Source organism: Rhinolophus sinicus, linkage group LG02 (genome assembly GCF_036562045.2).
Source record: "Rhinolophus sinicus isolate RSC01 linkage group LG02, ASM3656204v1, whole genome shotgun sequence".
NCBI lineage: Eukaryota > Metazoa > Chordata > Mammalia > Chiroptera > Rhinolophidae > Rhinolophus > Rhinolophus sinicus.
In genome coordinates this window covers 87,968,155-87,981,054 of record NC_133752.1, presented here as the reverse complement: position 1 = coordinate 87,981,054, position 12,900 = coordinate 87,968,155, and the positions used below count along the sequence as shown (strand labels likewise).

The 12,900-nt window shown below is 48.1% G+C and overlaps 1 protein-coding gene across 11 annotated transcripts in view; it reads left to right on the top strand.

Annotated features, from left to right (window-relative positions):
- Positions 1-12,900, top strand: part of FRMD4A (FERM domain containing 4A) — a 565,649-nt gene that overhangs the window by 501,450 nt on the left and 51,299 nt on the right. For all 11 annotated transcript variants that reach the window (XM_019738286.2, XM_019738288.2, XM_074324782.1 and 8 more), the window contains 2 exons: positions 2,479-2,617; positions 8,223-8,364. In XM_019738286.2, the coding sequence (XP_019593845.1) occupies positions 2,479-2,617; positions 8,223-8,364 (281 nt within the window). The remainder of the gene's footprint in view (positions 1-2,478; positions 2,618-8,222; positions 8,365-12,900) is intronic.

Sequence of the window (12,900 nt, the reverse complement as noted above, 5' to 3'; positions counted from 1 at the left end):
AAGTGGGTACTCTAGTGTTCCTGTTCTATACGTGGGAAACTGAGGCACAGAGGAAAGACGTGGCCTGCTCTAGGTTACAAATAGCTAGTAAGTGGTAGAAGCAGAATTCGCACCCAGGGAATCTGACTCTAAAGCTCACGTGCCTTACTGCTGCGCTGTGCACAAGTCAGCAGACACGACGTGCCAGGTGGCGCAGGCCATAAATGCTGAAGGTCACCGGAAGCCACGCTGGTCAGGAGAGGCTTCCTGAGCAGGAGAAATCTGAGTTGAACCTTAAAGGGTGACCAGCAAAGCTCAAGATGGGCCCTCAGGAGGACAAAGATGTCAGTCAGTTGGGCAGAAGAGAGAAGAGAAAGTGAGGAGCCGGAAGCAGCCTGAGCACAGAGCGGGTCCATGTTCCCTGGAGGAAAATAGCCTCTGTTAGTCTAGAGGCAAGCGGGGAGGGACAGGAGGCTAGGAGAAGCCAGGGAGGGGTCGCTTCTGATGTCAGAGGTGGGAACGCACATCGACTACAGCTTTAAAGACACCTTTTCCAAATACGCTGAGGCAGGCAAAGGGAATTGCTTCCGGTTACTGGCAGGGACAAAGCTAGAAGCCTGCTCTGTGGCCTCACAAGGCAGTGAGTAGTCTTCACGGCCTCCTGGCGCTCCTTACATTCAGTGAGGGGACCTATTTGCTGTGGCCTTGTTTATTTGGAGCAGCGAAGACAAATCTAGTGGACCGGATGTGGGGATGCTTCAGAGGTCAGCCCCTCCCCCAATCCAGGAAGGGAGTCAGAACCGAAGTAATAGGATGGCAAGCACAGGACAGAATCATGGCATGTAGGTGTCATGCATGGGACACGGCAGGGACAGGGGAGTCACTCAGGGCAGAGGGTGCTTCCTGAGTGGATGAGCATGGGTGGAATCACAGAAGATGCCATGGGATTTGTTCTCCTGTACGTGTACCCTAACCGTTCTCAATGCGGTTCTCTAGGCCGGGAAAATAGTCAGTTTCTAAGATTTGGGAAAAGCAGAAAAGTGGGTGGGGTGGGAAGAGCCTGAAGGGAAAGATGTGTGGAAGAGATAAATTAATAATGGGGCAGGAGAATGGGGCAGTGTCTGGTTTAGGTGCCCCTGGGAATAATCTGGAACCACCCAGACCTGAAAGCCTCTTCGCTCTTCCTCTGGCACCTTACCTGAAAAAGAGAAGCGTCCAGCCTGATACAGCTCTCACTACTTTCACTAAAATACATTTGAAGTTACTTTCCTCGGGAGAAACAAAAAATGTATTTACTCCTAGAAGCAGCCATTGCTGTAGAAGCCAAAATGGACGTTTAGATCACAGTTTCTTTCTTCAATCTGCAGAAACTTGTGAGGGTTTCCTCCTCACTCCCTCACTGGCTCCTTTTCCATTATTTTCAACCATGTACCCTTTCGTGTGCTGGCATTTTCTCTTTTGTTTTAACCAGCAGGAGAAATACCCTGCCTAAATTCATATCGCTAATCACCAGATTTGAATTTCTCCTTAGAAGTGGGTCTGAAGACCACTGTCAAATCTTTAGGCCCCAAGGGAAGGCGATGGCAGCAACTTTAAATTTTCTTCAAGGGCAAAGGTGCCATGAAAAAAAAAAGTGATTATTTAGAAGTCCTGACTACCCTAAATTTTTTCCAAATTAGATTATCTTAATCTTGAGAACACACATTTTCTTCTAACGTACACATCAGATACCCCACCCACTGTCCCATCACCTTGACACACACACGAAAACACATGTTCTCACATTTCACTTGCATAGTCTGCCTATGTAATAAAGTATACTTCAATGAGAACACGATCATATAACCATTTTCCCCCTTGCCACTGATGTGATGTATTATGTTGGGACCCGTGTTTCTACTTTCATTTTCAAAGCCTGATTGCCTCTCTCTACTCCACACGTATATTTTCTGTATCTCCTCCATAAGTGTATATGTGGAAGTGGGGTAATTGGGAGGGATTGACTGGGCACACCCCTCTTTCCACCTTCCCTCTCCTGACTCTTTATACCCTCTCTGCCCTCAGAATGTATTGAAATTGATGACCAACTCTTTCAAGGAACATTGAGTTAGAGTAACGTAAGAAGTCCTGATTCCCACAGGACTTCCCTGCAGGCTGTGGCCTGTCACATCCGGATGACAGTTTGCTCACCCTTCACCATCGGCAGCATTGCCTGCTTCATAAAGGACATTTCTATCTCTGAAGTTTGTCCTGGCCCAATGCCAGGAGCTGAAGACCAGAAAGGGCTGTCCAATGACCTAGAATGACCCATCTTCTCCCAGACAAGGCAGCGACTTGGCCCAGTTCTGTACCCTAACAAGCCAGTAAGTCAAAAGATTAGCTCATCAGCTTTACGGCAGGGCATTTAGGATCCATTGGGCTCTCGATCAAAGCTGTTGGCTGACCAGTGGAGTTCTTCATCATAAACATGGTTGACCCTTCTGATTCTTGCTTTCCCAGGGCTTCCGTGACGAGGAGGACATTTGGACACAGTGGCATTGCGGTGCATACGTGGTACGCGTGCCCAGCATTAATCAAGTCCATTTGGGCCATGGCCATTAGCCAGCACCAGTTCTATCTGGACAGAAAGCAGAGTAAGGTAAGTCCCTGCCCCGGGACTGGGAGGGGCTCTGGCACGACCACACCTTTCCCCAAGCTGAGGGCCCTTGTCAGGATCCTGTCATTTAGGGATTGAGGACTGAATGGGTGGGGATGGCACTGCGTCCCTTGCCCTGAGAGGTGCACAGGTATGGACCTGCCTTCTAGGGCTATGCTTGTAGGAGGAATGACACGAGTTCTTCAGGAGGGGGCGCATTCCTTGCAACTTGGTCAAGGGGCTCCCGCTGGACCACAGTCAGTGCCACTCAAGCCATTGACTGCAGCCAGGTAGGGCCCTGCTGAGGAATTCCAACCGTGCTTTTGAACCTCAAGAACCTCTTCTAGGAGCAAGCAGTTAAGCCCTTTTAGGTATTCAAACAGTGGCATATTGTTTTCTTTTTGAGGGGATAAAAAAGTAACCCGTTCTCAGCTAATAGACACCACCTAACTGTTTAGAATAATTGCTGTGAAAACCCTCCGGGCTTTTGCAACTGCCAACTCCATTTTTTTAAAAAATACAAAACTGGAAATGTGAAAAAAAAAAACAAAAAAAAACCCTGTTTCCCTCAGGTAGACCTGGAGCCTGGGGCCTTGGTAAACAGTCATCCTCAGAGGGAGATTGGACCCAGCCCCACTCCAGACACACAAGGCTGCATTTTCTGTGGGTGGGAGAATGACGTCTCCTTGGTTCACACACAGCTTATGTCAACACTCTGCCCCCTCTTTCTCCAGCTGTGTCTGCCATGCTCCCCTTGCCTTCCCCTTCAAAAGCCACTCCCATTCGTTGCCCCTCAGGGAAATCGTATCAAGATGGGCCCTGCACCTTTCTCTGGATCCTGTCACCTTGGGCAGGGGTTGGGGGGCGGGGGTGAGGGCAGAATACAGAGCTGCAAAGAGAAACCGACCTTGGCCCCTGGACTAGTTGGTACCACCACCTGTGGGAGGTTTTGTCCCATTGTGTGAATGCTTGGGAGAGGAGGAGGTGGCAGGATCCTGAGTTTATTGAGCCCAAGATTCATTGGATCGATGCCGTCTTGGGTCCTTTTGGCTTCCTCTTTTGCCTTATTTTCCGTCTGGATGGAGTGGGAGGCAAGAGAAAGAGAGTAAGAAAATAGGGCAGGAAGAAGGGAAGCAAGCCTTCAAGGTGTAACTCAGTTTTAAATCAGTGCCTGTCCAATGTAGCAGTCACTTTCTCCCTTGTAACACCTTTTTTCTTCAGTCTTCTTCCTGGCCCCCTTTTTTGGTCATTTTCCCAAGTGAATGGGCACAGCATGGAGCATTTTTATTGTCAGGAGCCATGAGAATGCTCCATGGCTCTCCTGGTGGTGATGGGCATTGGCGTAGGACTTTGAGGCCAGATTAGATCAAAAGATTCAGGGCCAAAGTGTTTTGACTCATGCTTTAAATTGAGACGCAGATGGGTGTCAGCAATTTGCCCTCCAGTGGCAAGAGTTGGAGGTCAAAACCTTGATTTCATCCTCTGTGTTGTTCAGCGATGGGGGAAGAGGGTAGGTGATGGGTAAAGTTTGGCAATCCCCCTGAACCCCACTGCCAGTTCATCTTGCGGGCAGACCCCCCATGCACTGATACCACAGTTTTGAACAGGGAAAAGGAAAAGCATCTTTCACCCTAATGATAGTACGTTAGCTGTTTGAACTCCTTCCCCCATGCTGGGTTTTTCTTTTTCTTTTTTTTTTTGTTTGGCGAGTCTCTTGGGTAACTCAGGAGGCCTATTCTTAGGGCTCTACAGCCCCTTTCTGAATGATGGTCTTACTCTGCAGATGGAGAAACCTTGTTCAGCAGGCTTGCTGGTCAACCCACTGATGGAACCAGTAAACCTCAAAAAGTAATGATCAAAGACCACTTATTAACAAGACGTGTCTTTTAAGAGGCCAAACCAAATACCCACAGTGATAGGAAAATTTCAGCTGTCCCACTCAGCAACCCCTGGGGGACTGAAGGAGGTGCACCCACTCCCAGAGGCAGGAGAACTTCCGCCAAGTAGGCTTTGAATGCTCACAGATGCTTCAGAGCCCTTGCATTTCTCATAGAACCAATTCCCCAACCTACAGGGACAGGTGAGGAACAAGTTCCCCTGTGTGGAAGCCTAAAGACTCTGTTTTCCAGTTCAGTGACCCTAGGCATGTCTTTCATCACTCCTGCTTTGTTTTCCCCAATTAGAGAACAAGGAAGAAAATTTAAATTCCTGACCAAATGACACTGTGTCTGTGAAATTGCTTTAGAACATGCATGCTATCTTTCATCGTTATTATTAACCCAACACACTATTCCCTGGCCAACATTTGCGTAAAGTTTGAATTCTCTGAAAGGTCCCCAAATTAAGTCAGAGATGATAAAATTCCCCTTCGGAATTACAGCACCTTTTGTTTCTGGAGTTTCATTCTTTATGTAATGGTGATGTGATTCTCTCTGGTGGGTAGAATGGCCTGTGGTGAGTGGCGGCCGACAGGCCTGGGATGCAGAGCTTCCAGATATTTCTGAGCAGCCACTGTTGGCTGGCACACTGTCCATTGCTTCACACTCTACTGTATGGGGCCATGCCAACCATTCCTCTCCCTGAAGTGCTTCAGCACAGCCAGGCCTCCCAAGTGATGTTATCAAGCCCAGAAACAAGTGCGGTCTAGTGGTTTGAGTCAGCAGAGGTGGGTAGCCAAGAAGTCTCATGTTCTTCCCCTGGCACTCGGTTATTTTCTTTTTTCAGGGTCATTAAGTAAATCATTTAAGAAAACCAATCCTTTCCCCTCCTTCCCTCCTCCCCTCTCTGTCTCAAACACACACATACACACACACACCCTCCATCACCAGAGACAGAGTGGAGGAGAGGCTATGTTGTGTGGTTTCCTGTGGCTTCTTCTGAATGAGAGACTGTGCAGGTGCCCGTTACAACTGGTCACACATATATGCTGACCCCACAGGTCAGAAATGTTGTCAGCTGGATCCCGGCAACTTCTGTAGCCCAGAGCCAAGGAACGTCTTGTACACTTCAGAGGAAAACATTCGAAAGCTCAAATTGTTTAGAGTAAACGCTGGACACATTTCCTCTGAACTCAGAGTGGCGACTTCTTGGCTTGGCCTCCAATCCAGATGTCCTTCCTTCTTCTTCATCTCCCCCCCCCCCACAACCCCCCTGCCCCGATCCAGTCTGCTAGTCTTCATTCCTTCTAGATCAAAGGCAGAGTGAAAGTATGGTAGCGGACTATTAAACCTTGCCCACAGACTATCAGTAATGACACTTTATATGGCAAGGCCCTTGCTCACAGCAAAATGGTCACAAGCGTGGAGGTTCCTTCAGTTGGTCCAAAACCTTGACTTTGCAAGGAGACCATCTCCCCATCTGTACTCATTTCCTCTTAGCGTGCTCTCCTCGTGGGATCCATTCGGTCATTGTGATATTTCCATTCTAGAGAAGCTGGCAGTTCCTAAAACCTCTAAGAATCTAGTCTCCCTTGGGTAGGGTGTTTGTTGGTCCTTTTCCATGTTTTGTTTTCTGCCTCTGAGCTTGATGTGTGGCAAAAGTGGAGACGGGGTGGGGACAGGCCTTCATTTGATTAATGAGATCCCCAAAATATCAAGTTGTGTCATCAACCTAACCTCATTTAGCAAATTACTGCCAGACCCTGACTTATATTTGATTCTTGTTCCTATCCCAAAGGCCTTTACGTGTGTTACCTAATTTAGTCCTTATCACAACTCTGTGCTGTGGGTTTTAAGATCCCCACTTTACAAACAGGGATCTGAGGGTCAGGATCCAGGTCAAACAGTGCTCAATTGGGAAGAGTCAGGATTCCTATCCAGATCTTTCTGACTTCAGAGCCTGGGGCCTTCACCACCAGGCTGAACTGGTCTATGTCTTCGTAACTGCCAGCGAGGGCTCCTTTCTGTTAAAGCGTGGGCCTCGGTAAAAATAACGCTGAAAGGAAGTTACGGATTGTGCTTTCTGTGCTTGCCTGGAGGAGAAAGCTCAGGCGGATGGGTGCTGTTGATATGGTACGTCAGATGAAATGAAAGGCCCTTCCTGCTTTTGCTGCCAGTCAGAACCCTGCCCGGGCCTGGCAGCCGGCTTATTTTATGAACAAGGAAGCCCTCAGCTGAGGAAGGTGGCCTGGTTCTGAATGCAGGGATAAAAGCTGAGGTCAGAAGGAGAAAGTCAGTCCCGGAAGGATTGGTGGAATTGAGAGTGTGGAGGAAGGCAGTTCGTTCATGCCTGGTGAACAAAACAAACAAAAAGTCTCAGCGTTTCCTTTGTCTTTCATCTTGTTAACATGAGGAAAGTGCTCTGAGGTTGGACGTCGTTGTCTTTCACCACTGTCAGCATCAACATGGAAGCCACAGGAAGAGCAAAGCCAAAAGGGTTCAGGCAGCCTTTGCTGGATGGCCGAGGGCACCTGGGCCCAGAATGTAAATGTGAGAGACAGGGCAGGGGTACGCTTTCCCCTCCGTGGCTTCATCATCTACCCACCCTCTGCCGACTTCTCCTGTGTTGGGGAACAACTTTGTCTCATCCAGGCCAGGTGTGAACACACACGAAGTGACTGAAAACCTTACCCAGTTCCATCCATGTGCCTGCTACCGCCCGTGGAAAGACGAGCAAATGTATGGGTTACACCAGCATTCATAGTTGTTTCCATAAAGTCTGTGGTGTAGTTTCCAGAAAGCCCATTGCCTTAAGCACTTTCACAAAAATTGATTTCCTGAAGAAGGAAAAAACACAAACGTCAAATTCACGTGCAGGAAATGCTAACCCACTTCATTCACCAAAGGCAATGACTGCAGCCGGCGGCTTTCCTACGAACAGTAACTTTCAGGAATAATTGTGAATGCAGAGTCCTCTTCTGATTATTCTCGTGAGCTGTTACTATTAGCCAAATTGGGCCCATTAATAATGTGGAGTGAATGGAGTGGACTGTTAAGCAGAATCTGAAGACTTTGGTGGGTACATTTAGGTGTCAGAATAGAAGCAAATTATGGTGTCGGGCATTTGGGTGGGACTCGAATATCCCAATGAGCAGCTGTTCCAGAGACTTCTACACCTGCACACACTGTGCTTACAGAATCTCAGTGCTGTCACTTCCCTGTCCTCTAAACTTCCCATGGCCACATGGCTGACAATGGAAGAGGTTTAGATCACCTTAGAGTGTAGTGGAATATCAAGAATTTGTTTCAGATAGCTGTTACGTCATTCACAAAGCTGAAAAAAAAATTTTCCCTCCTTCTTTAAATACAAAATAGTTATAATCACTACTGTTTATTGAGAGCCATGGACCAGGTGGAGAGGAGAGGACGGAGAGGTGGGGGAAAGGTCTGTTTGACTCCAAAGTCCCTGCCCGTAAGCACTGTACAGTCAGTCCAGCCTGTAGAGTAACAGGCTTGGAAAAGCCATCATTTACGTCCGCACTCGAGCCTTACCTGCTCCTGCAGAGAGCTCCAGCGATTCATGATGGATCCGAGGGACACACACACACAAATGCTGCAGGTCAGGAGGTGATTCCGTTTGCTGAATTTCAGGACTACCAGCGGGCAAGTAATTGCTGTTGTCTCCCAGGGGTAAATGCCCCTTTATGACCTGGTTGCCTGTTTCACTCTAGTCTAAAATCCATGCCGCACGAAGTCTGAGCGAGATCGCCATTGACCTGACTGAGACGGGAACGCTGAAGACCTCGAAGCTGGCCAACATGGGGAGCAAAGGGAAGATCATCAGCGGCAGCAGTGGGAGTCTCCTGTCATCAGGTAAGAGAGGCCTGGGCTTGGGGCTTTGGGAGCTGCCTTCTGAGAACGCAGAGGAAGTTCCTGCAAAGCGTGGCTTCCCTCTGAGGGTGGCGCCTGTGAGGGCGGGGGCAGGGCAGCCGCTGAGGAGGTAGCTTGGCAGGCTCACCAGGAGCTGGCTCTGGTTTTGAGACTGAGATTTCGGGCCACATGGGAATCTGAGAAAAGTGCCCAAAGTATCCAAGGGTGGGGGTTGGGGTGAAAAAAAAGAAGCAGTGGAACTGCTGAGTGTGGGAGGGATTGTTGGTCATGTACATGTCTTTGAGAACCCTCCCGGAGCCTCCTGAATGCTGACAGCTGACTGTCAGAAGTGTCAGCTACAAGGAGGGCAGGTGGGGTTCACTGGTGCGTGCAGTTAAAGGAGAGTAGTCCTGAGGCGGGGCTGAAGGCCAGGGTCGTGGCACTGTGCGACACTACGTTCTGTTCCTGCATGAACTGCTTAGGAATTGAAAATGTTCAGGCTCCTCTAGATTGTTGGGAAAGGAGAGACTTGCTGTTACAGAGTATGGTAGAGCCATGAAGCGCCTTTTGAAACTGAGGGTCCCAGGCTGTGATTCTGCATCTGTTTCTGCGGGCCCTGGGCCAGTCATTTTGTCATTAGATGTTGGGAGGGACAGAAACCTCGAGGTTTCCGATCGGCCTGACTTCAGGAGAAGGGACCCTACGGGCTGACGTGACAGGAAGAGGAGCAAGTCTGAGGAGGGCAAGGAGAGAGAGGGAGGCCGTCATTGTTTGGAAATGTTAGCAAAAGTATCACTGATACTTTTGTAGGTCACTCCCCAGGCCACATGGTCAAAGCCTGCTTGTTCTTGGGGACAGTGTGCACTTGCCTCTGAGCCATGAAAGTGCAGCGAGAAGTCTTTGCCCTACGTCATCTTGCAGAGTCATTTCTATAACTATGTCTAGCAGCTGCACACAACAATAAAATGAAATAAGAAAGGAGCAGAGGTAGGAGAGGAGAAGCTGAACGCTGTCTAGTTGGCTTCTGGGCTGGTGGAGTTGTAGTCAGCGTGAGGAAAAAGTGTGGATCTAAAGAATGGGAAAGAGGGTGTGTGCCCTTCCAGGACTGGGGTGCCGACTTACTGTGGGGCTGATGAGTCAGCTCAGGACCCCTCATTGCACAGGCCTTTCTGAAGCCCCCATGGCCATGTGTCCTCATCAAATCTGCGAACGTAATACATTTTGCATTCTTTTTCTTAAATAGAGCCACCAAAATTACATAAGCTTCAGGCCCCACAAAACCTGAGTCTGCCTCTGCCAGGTCACCGTAGGGTCCACTGTAAACCCCTCCCTGCCTCAGATTCTTCAGAATGTTTTCATCAGTGCTGTGGGCCAAATGATCATTATTTCTGAGTCTTGGAGGTTTTCAAGGGAAACGGAGAGAATGCTGTCTTCTTTTATCAAAGAGAATGCCATTCAGAGCCTGGTCCCCTGCCTGAGGTTCTAGCCACTCCCAATCTCCTGCTGAACAGCAAAGGGTGGGCCAGAGCCCACCCCTGGTTTTGCCTCTAGACACTCCTCACCCCTGCTAAGACCCAGAGTCTCAGGTTCCAGCCTGGACTGATTTCCCCGCCCACTGCCCTTCTTATCCAACCACAGATGGGCCCGACTCATCCTTCAGTCTCGGGGAGGGGGTGCGTTCTGGCTGTGGTTACATATCCATATGGAAATCTGGGTCCTTTCTGAACATGTCATGGATCATCGAGCTCAGGCTCTCCAACCTCCGAGTGCATGAGAACCACTTAGAAGGCATGTTCAAACACAAGTGCTTGATTCTGTAAGTCTAGGGGGTGAGCCTGAGAATTTGCATTTCTAACAAGTTCTAACAGGCCCCAATTGATGATGTACTGCTGACCTGGGGGCCACACTTGGAGAGTCACTCTCCTTCCTGCAGAAGAGAGAAAAGCCTGAGGTAGCTGTGCTCAGGATCATGGGACCCAGGTATTCCCACTTCTACACCTGTGCCCTGGACCATCTGCTCGGCCTCTGTCTCTGACAACCTCTGGGGTACCTAACAGCAGGTAACCTAACAGCAGGTACAGATGAGGTGGTGAACAAGAGCCTCAGACTTCCAGACATGGAACTGGTATCACTCAACCATCAGAAATGAGATCCAGGCATCTTTTGGAAAGCAGTCGCTCTCCGTTACTGCCATCAGTGGGACATTAATTCAGTCTGGTGGGCTAGAAGACAGAAGGAAACCTTCCTGCTGAATCCACTCCTACCCCTGATAGGAGCATCTTTAACCTAAGATATAGTAAAGCAATTTTCACATGTTTGATAACTTCGGGATAGGAGTCCCAAGCTAAGCTGTTTGGCAGCTAAGACTCCCCCCACTTTCAGTGGCTCCATTTGTGGACACGGACTCCCTCAGCCATTTCCCTGCCTCCACTCTGCTGCACCACTGAGCAAGAGGAAAGATAGGCAGAGGAGACGGCTGGGAGGTACAAGCCATGCCCTGTGACCAGGCCAGGACCCACGTCCAGCTCTGCCCAGCCCTGCAATTAGAGCCTGAAGAATGGTTCTTGAATGTGGGGCTGAGGCTCTGTGGGGAGGCCTCCCTCCTCTGACTCAAGAAAGACAATGGGACAATGGAGAGAGGGAGAGACGGTAAAACAGGAAACTTCCATCAGTCAACAAAGGGAATTTCTAGGACCTGTGGATCTGGTCACCACTCCTTCTGGGGCTGGCTGATCACTTTCCTTGTCTTTTCTTGTGCCAGGAGGACACACCTTCACTTGAGGCAGCCTTTGGCAATTCCACCTGAAAGGCACCGGTTTCCCATGGCCCACAATGCAAAAATCTAGGCTAGGCTCCCACCCTGTTCATTTTGTCTTTTTGTGTCCTCTTGCCTACCTGCTTGTTGACAACGCCTTTTAGTCATGTGCTCCCACAGACTGAGAGGGCATTGCTCCTCCGGGAGAGCCCTGATTTTAGCCACTCTCGTGGTATCTCATTATGATTTTAATTTGCATTTCCCTGAGGACTAGTGACATTGAGCATCTTTTTACATGTCTATTGGCCCTCTGTATATCTTCTTTGGAGAAATGTCTGCTCAGGTCCTCTGCCCATTTTTAAATGAGATTGTTTGTTTTTCTGTTATTGAATTGTATGAATCCTTTGCATATTTTGGATGGTAACCCCGGATAGTGACCAGACTGAACTGGGTCTGAATGCTCAGTGTTGCCACCAAAAGGCCACTCAGAGATGCTTTTATTGGAAGAAACTTTATTGCAAGCCAACCAGCAAGGACGCAGTAGGGATCACATCCCAGAGTCGTGTGTCTCTGAACAAAGCATCTAATCCATCTTTATTACGGGAAGTCGTGCATAAACATCAAGCTAGACTTTGTCATTGCATGGATAGGTGGGGACATTCCGGGGCCCGGGCAGTCAGTACATTGCGTGCTCAAACATGGTGGAAAATTTCTGCCTCGGATAGAGATTTTAGTATTCTAATGAGGGTATAAGGAGGAAAGTCCACAAGGAGGTTACTGGAGGGTCCTTCAGGCTGCTGCAGCCCATCTCAAACAGTTTCAGCTGGTTCACCCCCCGGTCTGGCAAAACATCCTGGGCTTGTTCCTGAAAAACAGTTCTAGCAATCATCCACGTCAGGGATTACGTAGATATGGGTAAACATCTGACTAAGTCTTGGTCTTCCTATGAAACTTACAGCAAATTATAAGATAGAATTACACAGACCTTACAAATTGTAGAGTGATCTACAGGTTAATGGAGGCAAAGTTATAAACTCTAAACAAAGGTTAATCTGCGCTAGGTTACCTGCTAGGCTGCATGTGTAGGTTAGGTTACATTATCAGATGTTTTTCTCCCATTCAGTAAGTTGCCTTTTCTTTGTGTCAGTGGTTTCTTTCACTGTGCAGAGAAGCTTTTTAGTTTGATGTAGTCCCTCTTGTTGATTTTTACGTTTGCTGCCTTTGCTTTCGTTGTCAAATTCAAAAACTTATTGGCAAGACTAATGTCAATGATACACGATTTTTGAAGTTAAATTTTGAAGAATACTAGTAATAATCCTGCAGGTGCGTGATTTTAACAACTTTCTATGTTCCCAGAGTGTGTAGTATCTTGGGCCTCCCAAGAACTCTCATATCTGCCAGCAACATTTTACCTCAGATTGTATTGTATCGCTTCTGTCATACCAGTTTCAGACGTTTAAAGGTTAAATCTTGTTAGTCAGTCTCCTACTGCAACTCATATCCATCCTTATCTGTCATTCATCCTTCACCCTTATCTATATCCAAATTGTGTAACTGAGCCATGTAACACTGTAATATTTCTGTGATATAAGCAGTTTTTCTAGCTCCCAAACTTTGCCAGAGACTATACGTGGCTTTCAAAAAGTTATAGCTCCTCCTCTCCTTACGGAGTTTGCATATTATTTATTGATGGAACACAAAGATAAGACATTTCCAAGCTATTTGTAACTTTGAAGGTGATTTTCCTATTTAACTAAGGGCATATAATTACCTTTAAAATTACT